General features: G+C 39.7%; 1 protein-coding gene across 1 annotated transcript in view; it reads right to left on the reverse strand.

Annotated features, from left to right (window-relative positions):
* The window catches only part of GRIN3A (glutamate ionotropic receptor NMDA type subunit 3A), a 222343-nt gene that overhangs the window by 128795 nt on the left and 80871 nt on the right, over window positions 1-12677 (reverse strand). Inside the window, exon 3 of the mRNA XM_002708146.6 lies at window positions 4145-5192. Within this exon, the coding sequence (XP_002708192.3) occupies window positions 4145-5192 (1048 nt within the window). The remainder of the gene's footprint in view (window positions 1-4144; window positions 5193-12677) is intronic.

Raw genomic sequence — 12677 nt, forward strand, 5'->3', positions numbered from 1 at the left:
GGGGGCAGAAAAACAAATGTCCCCAAAGAATCCCAGGGGATAACTATGACTTGTAATGTCAACGATAGACACTCTCATCAGAACTAGGATGAATGAATTTGAAAAATGAAAAGAAGATTTTGAAAAACAGCTGAAAACATCAAATCACAAAAACCTATTTCATTAGACATTAAACACATACTTTAATTCTCATGGTGTGGACAGGACACTGATCTGACTCTGCATGCATTCTTGGTATCTGCTGGCAAGAAGTTAGGCATGAAAAGTGGGGGAAATTACTATCTTCATGTTAGAAAGTAAAAATTCTGTTAACAGAGTGACATTCAAGAGCCTACATAACTGTGGGTTGCAGAGCACTTCCCCCCTATCTTCCAACTCATCATTCCACTAATCCAATGCTCCAGCATCCTGAGCTCAACAGACGTGATTTTTCCTTTAAAGAGTAATTTTTCTCCCTACCACCTTCTCCCTTGGGGATCTCATATTCTTCCAGTGCTTTATTACTTGGTATCACTTCCCCATCCAAGATTCCCACTAGCTTCAGTCTCACTCCTGAACTCTCACTTCCTGTTCCCCAAATAGGTTTTAAAATGTCATGTATGAAATGAAGTGGAATGGATCACCCTGTTTTCTAGTCCATACATTGCCTTTTCCGCCTCCTTGAATGGTACCATCATCTTTACACTAAGACCTGCGAGTTTACAAGTGTGGCTTTGTTGTTTGAAACCCAATCACTTTGCAAGTCCTGCTGACTGGATCACCACAGTATTTCTTGCATCCTTTCTTCTATTAGTGATGGTACCTGTAACTTCATCTCTCCATTTTCTGCCCTTCCAATCTTGTTTGCTGGCTGTTGCAGAAGCAGGCATCCCAAATGGATCCTGTTCCACTGTGCTGTTCCAATCTTCAGGGAGGGCAATGCTGTCTTTTATCAGAAATCAGTTCACATGGCTTGTCCTCACAGATCCTATGTTACCTCAAATAGGCTTGCTTTCTCAGGCTCGGGTCTCGCCTCCTGTGATGTTATGCTCTGGCTGAATCCAGTTCCTCAGACAGCCTGCCTGAGTTTCATCCTTCCACCTGCAAGTGCTCTATTGTGCTCCTTTGCTTGGAACATCCATGTCCAATTTCTTAGCATTCTTCAAGAACAAGCACAAATTTGTTACAGGTACTGATTTGCTGAGTTGAAGGTGATATCTTTTTCCTGAACTACAGTACTTCACCTGTTTCTAAATTTTGGTGCATTTAGAAATGACTTTATAAGTTGTTTCTCCTCTTGTTAATATCTTTTCTCTCCTACTTGACTAAAGCCAAATTATTTGACTTATTTACCCATAAGTTTCTCTACATAACTAATGCAGGAAACAGGTACAGCCTTCCTGAAGGAATTAGCAGTGGTGGAGGAGAAAAGCACTCATGTGAATTACTACGGTTTACTTGGGAATCTCTCTTGGGGATCTCAAACTCTCTTAGGGGCTTTACTACTCAGTATTGCCTCGTCACCCAGAATCCCCATTAGGAGTGACCAAAGGAGAATGGAGATCATTTTTATATTATCTCTCTGAAGAAGGGTGAGGAATTAAGTTGTCCATATAATATCATATATCTGAATGAAGGTGAAAAATTCTGTCACCAATACTATTGCTTCCAAAATCCAGGTATCAAGAATTGCTTAGTCAACTAATTAGGGTATCTCCATCTGAAAACCATAAATGAGAAATTTAAATATGGAAACAGCACTAGTACAGATATTTGTAAATTTTTGTGAAACAGTAGAAATTAATTTTTTATTTCAAACTGAAAATTTTTAGATTTAGTATTATCTCCTGCATTAAGAACTGACCACCTGTAACACAAAGTTGATTTTGTCTAGTTCTGCTGACTGTCTGGTAGGCTGCATTATACTTCTAAAAACTTCACCTCTTATTCTGGTGAAGTTGGGGATGGAATGATTACCCATTTTTTCTTAAAAAATGGGCTTTCTGATGTGGATGGTTTGTCTTTCTTATTTTCTTTTTAATTCCCTAAAATAATCATCACAGGTTTTTCAGGCATAATATTCATGACTTACTTTTGGCAATCCTTTGTTCTGATTAATGAAATTCTAGTCAGTATTGCAGTAGTCTGGAATCTGCACAATAGGTATACATTAGATTTTTCAGTATTAGATTTGACTAAATGTTTTTCATTTTGAGTTTACAGATTAGTAGTCACATTGGCAAGGTTCTTGCAAAAAAAGTCTAAATAAGTCTCTAGCATTCCTGTGAGCCTTTGAGTGATATGCGGGACTATGGGGGGAACAATAAGCAGAGACCGATGATGCTGCTGCAATGTGAGAATGCTGAAGCAGCACCAAAATCTCTTTGTAGGGTGATGCATTTATTTATTTATCTGAAAGACAGAATTACAGACAGAGGGAGAAACAGAGAGAAAGAGAGATTTTCCATTTGTTTGTTCACTCCCAAGATGGTTGCAATGAGCAGGGCTGCACCAGGCCAAAGCCTGGAGCCTGAAACTCCCTCTGACTCTCCCACGTGGGTGGCAGAGGTCCAAGTACTTGGACCATGTTCAGCTGCTTTTCCACATGCATTAGCAAGAGGCTGGATTGTAAGCAGAGAAGCTGAACTTGAACCAGTGTCCATTTGGGATGTCTGTCCTGCAGGTGTAAGCTTAAGCTGCCATGCAACAATGCTGGCCTCATCATGAATTTATTTATTCTAAAGAACTTATTTGTGTTCAAGCTGGACTCTAGCTTGTAACATAAAGCCCTGAGTGTTCATTAAGAAGAAACACAATTTCTTGCCTAAACAGTGAAGCATTGTTAGCTGAATCAATTCATGAGGTTCATGTCACTTATCAAAAATTTTGTGAAATAGATCAATTTTCTCACATTCTTTTGGTTGTAAAACAGACTTTACATCTTTAACAAAACTATAAGAATTCTCTGAAGCCACCACTAGCTATGTGGGAGACTCCAATGATTCCTAAAGACAGTTGAAAATGTTCCATTTGCTAATGTTCCATGAAGTTAATTTTACTGGTTTAATAAAAACTAATAACAAATAGTTTAAGATCTTAAGATATGTAAGAAGAGAAAATTGAGAAGGCATGGTAGATATTTTGCAATTTGAAAAACTCAGTTTAGCTTGCATTGTTTTAAGTATAATGTGTCCAGAGTGTGCCCATTGAATTGATGCTTTCTCCAATCTCTATGAGGTGTGTCCTACACATTGGAATGCATTTCTACCCATGAACTGCCTTCTACTCTCCATCATGATTGCATAATCCCTTGAACTCCATCCCAGTTGCACTGGGTTCTTGACTGTTCCCTTCTGCCTTCTACTGGATGGGCTAGATTTTCTGTATACTCTGTCACTGAGAGGGGCCCTGTTTTAATCCAGAGAGAACGCGGACATGGCTATCTTTACCTGAGTATCACCACTGTTTTATTCATTTACCTGTCCCCACCCTTTCACCTCCTATTACCCTCAGGCATGGATGTCTAGAAATCAAGGAAGTCTAGGGACACACAATTTTCTTGACTATCCTTGTACCTTGTAATGTAACTGCTGACACTCTCCCCTCAACACAACATAACCACCTTCACAACTATCTTACTCCATGAAAATACTCTGTCCTTAGTCCTGCCACCAAGTTCAGCACTCCTTCTTCCATACCCATTAAGCTCTATAGCACCTGATTTTGGGGGATTATGACAAAATGTTAGTTCTTTAACATGCTTTACTGTTTAAAATACTGTTTGTCCTATTTTCCCCCATTAATCTAAAGAGTAATAATTAACCAATTTTTGAGATTTATTTTGATTGACAATACTTTTTTTGTAAGACTCTTCCCCTACAGCCATTCTGTTAGATGGTCAAATAACAGAAGAGAATGCTGCACTAATTAATGTTTCCATGAGAAATGCTTTCTATAGAACAAATACCCCCTAAAATCTTCCACTCTTTTTGTTTCATTTAATAAAACAATGAAACATTGGTTCCACCATACAACAGACTTTTGAACTTGTCTCTGTAATTGACTGAGAGGATATTCTTTTTTAGGTTGTAGAAGATAGATCCATTATAGCATAAGATACAACATCTGGAATTATAATGAGCAATAAAGAAATCTAAAGTTTTACCTTAGGGTCATGTATTCCAGAAAGCTCTTCATAGATCTTCTCACCTACCATGACAGCAGCCAAGTTTGCCGTATATGTAGAAAGGCAAAACATACAGAAAATGGCCCAAAGGTTCATTAGAAATCTTCCAGTCCAACATTTTGGGGGTTTGATGGCTACTGTTCTTCCAAACAACAGAGCGTAACAAACATTCAAGGCTGAAGAGAAAGAGAAGACTTTACTTCTATTCCGCCCTTTGGGAGTCATACCAAAGGGGCTCTTCCATTCATACAGAGTGAGGAAGATGGCAGTGATGTGCAGAGCCACAAAAATCCCCAACCACATAGTCCAGTGGAGTGGCCACATGAAGGCTCCAATGGGAGCAGCTGTGTCTCGGGTCCTCACTAAGATACCCAAGCTGGTAGAGAAGAAAGGGCTGGTGAAATCTATCACCTGGCTCCGTGCAGTATTGATGCTGAAGGAAGTAACTGCCATGTGGGCGGTCCCACTCAAGAGATCACCCACCAGCCCAGTCCAGTGCCCATTTTTCCAGGCTCCATATTTTCCATCCCCAACAATGTAGAGGTCAAAGTCAAAGTTCATGTCTTCTGCTAGCTTTTCCAGCAGATCAATGCAATATCCATAGCAGCACTTCTTAAATTTTATGGGTACTGTATCATTACTGCTGTGGAGACTGTTAAAAAGGCTATCTAATATGGAAGAGTCATTAGTCATGGGATTGAGACAGAGTTGGCCAGCAGGGCATAAGCCTTCATCATCTACCTCCCTTGTGAAGACAAATGGATGCTCAATCAGGGTAACCACTCTCAAATGTAGCTTACTCGGGTGTTGGAAATGGGTTTTGTGCCTTTGGGCCTGCTCTGGCCATATTCCATAGTCCATGACAATCTTTCCTCCCTGCCAGCTGCCCAAGCGAGTCCACATTGGCTTTCCCATGGGGTCATGTTGTAGATTCCAGATGAAAAAGTTGTTTTCTGAGCTGATGATGGTGGAACCTTTCACTTTGATGGAACCACTGAGGCCTCTGAAGGTGGTGTTGGCTAAAAACCTGGCAAAGGGGAGCAAAGGCAAAAAGTATGAGAGATGAGGCCAAACACATAACAGATTGATCATTTTTGTTTCTTTGTCTTAATAAAAATAAGCTCTAGTATTTTTAAGAGCATTTTCTATAATTTCTTTAGGAATTAATAAACTAGTTTCTTTTTAGGAGAAGAGCCTTATTTCATTGAGCTAATGGGATCTTTTCTTACCCACAGGTTCTAACATAATGGCCAGGTGCTTGCCTCTTTTTTTTACTCCAAATCATTTAATTTCTAGTTAAGATATGTATTAATTGTATTCCATTGTAAACTCGTAATTATATATTTTCACAACCTTTCAAGCTTTAGACATTCTTGGCACCTTTAATATGCCCAATGCCTACTGTCCACATTCAAGTTCAACTAAATTTGCTCAATAAATAGTTGTTTTGGTGTGCATATACTTTGGTAAGTTCTTAAAAATGCATTCATAAAATTAGAAAACAATCATATCTTGTCACCAGTATTTTTCCTTGTCAAGTGGAAATAATTAACATATCTATCCGCAAGAGGCCAAAACTGCTTGTTGGAAATCATCCATAGAACAAAGAAAAATAAACTTGCAGTTCTCAGGATAGCCTCAGGCTACTCTCCTTCTGAGTCATTAGAGAAAAACACTTGGCTCTGGTTCTAGAGAAATCTTCTGCCAGAGGGCAGAGAAAGAGAAAATCATCAACTAAACGATACTTGGATTCCTGACCGTGTGAGCTGGGACACTTTCAGAATATGCTCTCAAATGGACTAGATGGGAAATGCTTGATCATAGCCTCTGTCTTTCCTGAGTCTGGGAAGATAAGACAGCAAGAAGTAATATAAAGCTTATGTCATCTCTGTACTCTGAATTATGGCTCTGCATCAGAACAAAAGCCCAGGATTTGGCACCAAATATACCTTATGTACCTGCATTTGAATATTGGCCTAGCTACCTGTTAACATTGACCTTGCACAATTCACTTAATTCTAAGCTTCAGTTTCATCAACAGCAAAATAGAATCATACTTCCTCCATTATGAGAGTTGGAAATAATAAATGTAAAGCATAAGCCATACTTTATCATATGGCACAAACATTCCAGATATGATAGCTATTATTTAATACCATTTATCTTTTTTCAATCGAGGCTGTTCCTGTGTCATGTTTTCTAAGTCTTTTATCATCATTTTTCTAGCTGAGATACAGAATGTCACCTTATGATAAATGTGAACAGTTAAGACACAGTTAAAATTAAAAAATATAAACTGAAATGTAGATTTTTACATAGTAGGTCTTTGAGGCATCAAGTCTAGCCTCTCAGCCAAACAGATTCCCCCACTGTCTTTCACAAACATTACTCTGAAATATATAAGTACAAACAGAAGTAGTTAGAAGTTATGTTGCCACAGTAGGAACATAGAAAAATCAGAAAGTGTGAAGATGTACTAATTTTCATTAGAGATCTAAATGTAAATCACATTTGAAGATGTTACCATCACTAAATGCAATGAAACTGCTCATTTTGGCAGATTGCATGTAATGGTAATTATTTATGTTAGCACTCCCCAGTGCCACTCTCCCACTTAAGATTAATTTTATTTTGCAACAAGTAATGAAGTCTCAGCTATCTTAGACTTTAAAACAGCTTTCTGCTTCTTTAGAGAAGCAGGGAGCCACATCATTAAAATATACAGATTGATCAATTGATAATTACTTACATATTCTAAGGGAAGGGCAGCTACAATTGTGTTTCTGATCTATTTACTCAGATTTGTTAACGTGTGTGTGCGCGCACATAGACACACACACACACACGCTTTTTTCATTTGGTTAGTTTAGTGGTAAGGAAAGTAAAGTGGAAATGTGGATAGAACTTTCATTTTTTAAGAATATCTGGAGCTTAATGATTATAGATTTTTGACTGGATGGGCCCTTGAGAGTCTGCCTTTAAATAAATACATGCTTAACCTATCTTAGAAAAAGGCACTAGAAGTCTTCAGAAATCTTCCACAGATTACACAGCTTCCTCACTACAGGAAAGCCTATTTCTCACTATTGGTGATGAATAACCTTAAAGATGACCACTACAAAAGGCAAGGCTGGGTTGTCATTGAGGCAGTCATCAATGATAATGAAAGTCGCCAATATTCCTAGCCCAGAAAACCCAGTACTTGTTGCACTACACGACTGGGTCCCAGAGAAATCCCATTTAGTACATGTTATTTCCATCTATTTTATTTTCAGTCTTACAGTGGAGATGGGTTAAAATAACCTCATTGATAGCTTTCAGTTACAATCATCTTCATTGTGCATTTGTAATGTAACGACAACACATAACACAGTTTAAAAGCTCACTGTATTAGTAAAAGATTAAAAGGTTTCAAGTCTTTCTTCTGTTTTTTTTTTTTTTTTTATATGCTCCTTGTTAATTTACCCTGACTCTGCTTGAGTAAACAGAAAAAAATCAGGAATATTTTTATAGACAATGTAAATTTAAACAATTACCTGGCACTATTTTTAGCACTAGGATTACAGAGATGAAAGAAAAAGTCACTGGTCTTGAGGCCTCCAAGTCCAGCTGAGGGAAGAGGGAACATGTGTACATACCAGGGGCATGAGCATAAGGAGTGTGGGGAGCAACCCGGACTAGACTAAGTTACTGGAATTAAGACTTATTCTATGCATCTGCTTTCCCACAATATGGCGCTGAGAAGGGAAACAGCTTCTACACAGCTGCCTCCAGTTCAACTAATAAACAGCAGGACCTGCTCCTGATTGGAGGAGGGCAGCGTACTCGGCGTGTGGGTAGCAGAGTTGGGATTGGTGGAAGAGGACTATAAAGGAGGAGAGAGACAACATGCACCAGGAACATCTAAGAGGAACATCTACCTGAAGGAACACCTGTGCAGCCCCCGAGAGAGCCGGCCGGCGGTGTGCTGCTCCCCTGCGGAAGTGGGGAATGTGGCCAGGGGGAACTGCCCTTCCACGGAGGTGGAAGGGACGGTAGCCAACCCGGGAAGGACCAGCAGCCAACCCGGGAAGAACCAGCAGCAAACCCGGGAAGGGCCAAGCAGACGAAAGAACAACGCAGGGTCCTGTGTCGTTCCTCCACGAAGACGGGGAGCGACAAGGAGAGAGGTAAACCTGGCACCACTGGAACTGAGAGCCAATGAACAGGTACTGCATATCAACTCTATAGAGTGCCAAGGAAAGATTCTCAGTGGAGCAGGTGCCAGAGCTGAGTCTTAGAGAAGAAATTACAATTGGCTGGGAAGAAAAATTGGGAAATGATGCTGTCACCCCAGGGAGACACGTGTATGAAGGCCAGAAACAGTACAAATTGTGTGATAAATGAAAAGAGCTAAGGCTGGAGCTGAGGGTGGGAAATGAATTACAACAGACCTGCAGCCACAGTGAAGACAGTGGGGAGTCACCAAGGGGATTTTGTCTGGGAAGGGACATAATCATCTTATCTGATTTTTGAATGATTGTTTCCCTTGCTAGCTGTATGGGAAATAGTTTGGAAGGAGGAGGGTGATAAACTTAATCCCACATGTGAAGAATGAGGCTCTGTCCTCCTGTCTCTTGCTTCCTCTCTTCTTCTCTCTGATTATATAAGAAACTTGTATAATAAAGTGGCAATGGCTAAGGTAGTAGCGGGAGAAGTGGAGATGGTATAATTGGAGATATTTAGTCTTTAAAAAGAAAAGCAGTGATATTAAAAGTGTTAAATGCACAGGATTACATTTAGTCAACAAACTATTTTCAAAATATGTGAAAGAGTTCTGTTTTAGTAGTAGTTTGTCTTGCTGGAGAATGGGATGGGAGAGGGAGAGGGAAATGGGATGGTTACAGGTGGGAGGGAGGTTATGGGGGTGGGGAGCCACTATAATCCAAAAGTTGTACTTTGGAAATTTATATTTATTAAATAAAAGTTAAAAAAAATGTGAAAGAGCTTCACAAATGATGATCTAAATAAAACCTATAATATTTGAATGTAAACTATCAGACAATATTGCTACGTAGACATAAAAAAGGGGAAAAGTGGTCTTCAGTTCTCCCAATAAACTTACAACGCAGGCCAAAAGGAATAATAACATCACCATTTCTATGCTGATCAGACAACTGCTCCAGTCTCAGGACGAATTCTAAACAAATCTGCCAGACTTAGGAAAGTCATGAAGAAAGGCAACAATGTAGAAATACAAGGGGGAGGAGTTAACACAACAATCTGATAGAAGAAAAAAGCATAGGAAAAGCAGGTTGTAACTAGACTACAGAAGCCGCATACATCTATATTATGAGATTGGATTTTATTTTAATAGGAAAAGGGGAGCCATGAAGATTTCTGAGTGTAAAGACATAAGCCAAGCTCTGCATTGATCTGGAAGCAGTAAAATGTGCACAGAGGAAGGAAGAGATGGCGACCAGGAGACCACTTGGAGGAATACTACAACACCTTCATTAAGCTATGATAAGGCTCTGGATTTCATTCTGCAAGTGAAAACAGAGTTTAGCTCTGTGCTGTCCATGTAATGAATGTTTAACAAAGCTATTCAGATGTCCATAATTTTTATTAGTAAATATTCCAAGATAACACACTGCCTAAAATCATGAGGCTCATTAGTCAATTTTACTTTATTCGAAGCTCCCAGTTATATCACCAATTAAGAGTATTGTGGTTTGTATTGCAGATGAGATAAAATTTGCACTTTGTAAATTCCGTAACAACATTTTTGATAGAGTTCACAGATTTAATATGTTTATTCTATTCTAAGAGACCAGTATTTGATATATCTAAGATACATTTTGAAGCCATATTTGCATACAAAATCTTGGCATACAAGTTTAAAGGATTTTCTCATTTATTTATTGAAACAAATGAACAACATATTAACAAAACAACACATTATCCATTCAAGCATTTCTTCATTCAACATGGTCACTATGTGCCAGGCACTGATCCAGATGCTACGATCAGAGACAATAATCTTGGCAGCTTATATGCCATTTGTATCCTACTGATGGAGACAGAATGATTATAATAAATAGGTAATCCACATGGGATTTTGGGATTTTACAAAGCACTAAGTGAAAAAGGGAAAATAAATCAGGGAGGACCAGGAATGTCCTCTCTGAGGAGGCAAAATTCAAGTAAAGAACTAGATAGGGAATGAACTAGCCATGGGGCTATTTGGGTAAAGAGTAAACCATGTAGGCCGGCGCTACGGCTCAATAGGCTAATCCTCCACCTGCAGCGCCAGCACCCCGGGTTCTAGTCCCGGTCAGGGTGCCGGTCCTGACCCGGTTGCCCCTCTTCCAGGCCAGCTCTCTGCTATGGCCTGGGAGTTCAGTGGAGGATGGCTCCAGTCCTTGGGCCCTGCACCCGCATGGGAGACCAGGAGGAGGCACCTGGCTCCTGGCTTCGGATCAATGTGGTGCACCGGCCACAGGGCGCCAGCTGCAGCGGCCATTAGAGGGTGAACCAATGGCAAAAGGAAGACCTTTCTCTCTGTCTCTCTCTCTCACTGTCCACTCTGCCTGTCAAAAAAAAAAAAAAAAAAAAAGTAAACCATGTAGAGGGAACAAGTCCAGCATTCTTGAAATGGGAGTGTCTGACCTGTTTGAGGAGGGAATGAGGGGCCAGAGAGTTGAAGAGGAGGCCAAAGAAAAATATGGGGGGTGGGATTTGGGGAAAAATAGGATTTTGTCAGCCATCTTTAAGACTTTGTTTCTTCTCTATGTGGAATGGAAAGCCAGTAGTGGGTTAAGCAGATATGATATAACATGTTTTAGCATCATTGTCATAGTGTTGTTTTGAGAATGAACTAAAGTGAGACAAAGGCAAAAGCAGAGAGACCAGTTAGGAGGTCGTTTCAAACACTCATGTGGAAGATGATGATTGCTAGGACTGCAGAGGTGGTGGCAAGAATTAGTTGAACTTTCATGTGTTTAGAAGCTGAAACTAGGGGTTGGTCCTGAGGCAGAGTAGGCTAAGCCTCCGCCTGTGGCATCGGCATCCCATATGGGGGTGCTGGTTCATGTCCCTGCTGCTCCTCTTCTGATCCAGCACTCTACTATGGCCTGGGGAAGCAATAGGAGATGGCCCAAATGCTTGGGCCCCTGCACTCATGTGGGCTACCCCATGCTATTTGCTAGTAGTACATACTTGGCATTACAATTTGTGACCACTATTTTAGATGGTCATAATATTTAAATTAATTACAATAATGTATAAAAATATCTTTTTACAGTGTTTAGGCCAAATATTTATTACATGGCAGTAGAATCTTTTTTAAACAGATAATCCTTTTTTCAGACTTATTTATTTATTTGAAAGGCAGAGTTACACACAGAGAGAAGGCAAGGCAGAGAGAGAGAGAGAGAGAGAGAGAGAGAGAGAGATCTTCCATCCGCTGGTTCACTCCCCAGATGGCCGCAGCAGCTGGAGCTGCACCGATCCAAAGCTGGAGCCAAGAGCCTCTTCCAGGTCTCCCACATGGGTGCAGGGGCCCAAGCACTTGGGTCATCTTCCACTGCTTTCCCAGGCCGCAGCAGAGAGCTGGATCGGAAGTAGAGCAGCTGGGACCTGAACCAGTGCCCATATGGGATGCCAGCACTGCAGGCGGCAGCCTCACCCGACACACCACAGTGCTGGCCCCTAAACAGATAACCCTTTCAAGGAGAGTTTCATCTTATTTTGTTTATTTTTGTCTTACTTGTATGTATTTGTGGGATATTGTATAATAATTCAATATATGTATTCAATTTGCCACTTCCATCTTCCTAAATATTAAATACAATTTTTATTAATACATAATAATGCTACATATGTGTTACAGTGTGATTTGAGTTACAAAGTGATTTTGTCAATAGTTGAATGCAGTATATCCTGATAAAATCAGCGTAATCTACATTTTCTTTTTCTTATCTTTATGTTTGGAAGTTTCAAGCTCCTTTCCTACTTATTCATAAAATGTGTAACAGATTTAAATGGCTCACCTTGCATTACAGAACAAACACTCTGACATAGAACCAGGTCACTTAGAATCTTGCACAACCAAGTTACTGCAGAACTGTTCACGATAGCCAAAATATGGAATCATCATATGAAATGATAAAGAAAATGTGATATAAACACATACACATGCAACACACACCATGGAATATTATTCACCTATAAAAAGCAATGAGATTCTATCTATCATTTGGATCAAAGTGGCTACAACTAGAGAACATCATGTTCAGTGAAATATGATAGACATGGAAAAACAGGTATGTTCTCTCTGATGTGTAGGAACTAAAATGTAAAAAAATCAAGAAACGGAAACAAAAAAAAGGAAGAAATGCCTGTGTCTGTCAGTCATTTTGCTGCAAATCTTTGTCAAACAAATTGTTAAGAATGTTATACTACTAGAGTTAATGATCTGTGACTATCTTAAAAATGTACTGTGTGTGAGTGAAACTGACATCTTTTCATT

The sequence above is a fragment of the Oryctolagus cuniculus genome, chromosome 1, assembly GCF_051225735.1.
Source record: "Oryctolagus cuniculus isolate XC-2025 breed Fujian yellow rabbit chromosome 1, ASM5122573v1, whole genome shotgun sequence".
In the NCBI taxonomy this organism is placed as follows: domain Eukaryota; kingdom Metazoa; phylum Chordata; class Mammalia; order Lagomorpha; family Leporidae; genus Oryctolagus; species Oryctolagus cuniculus.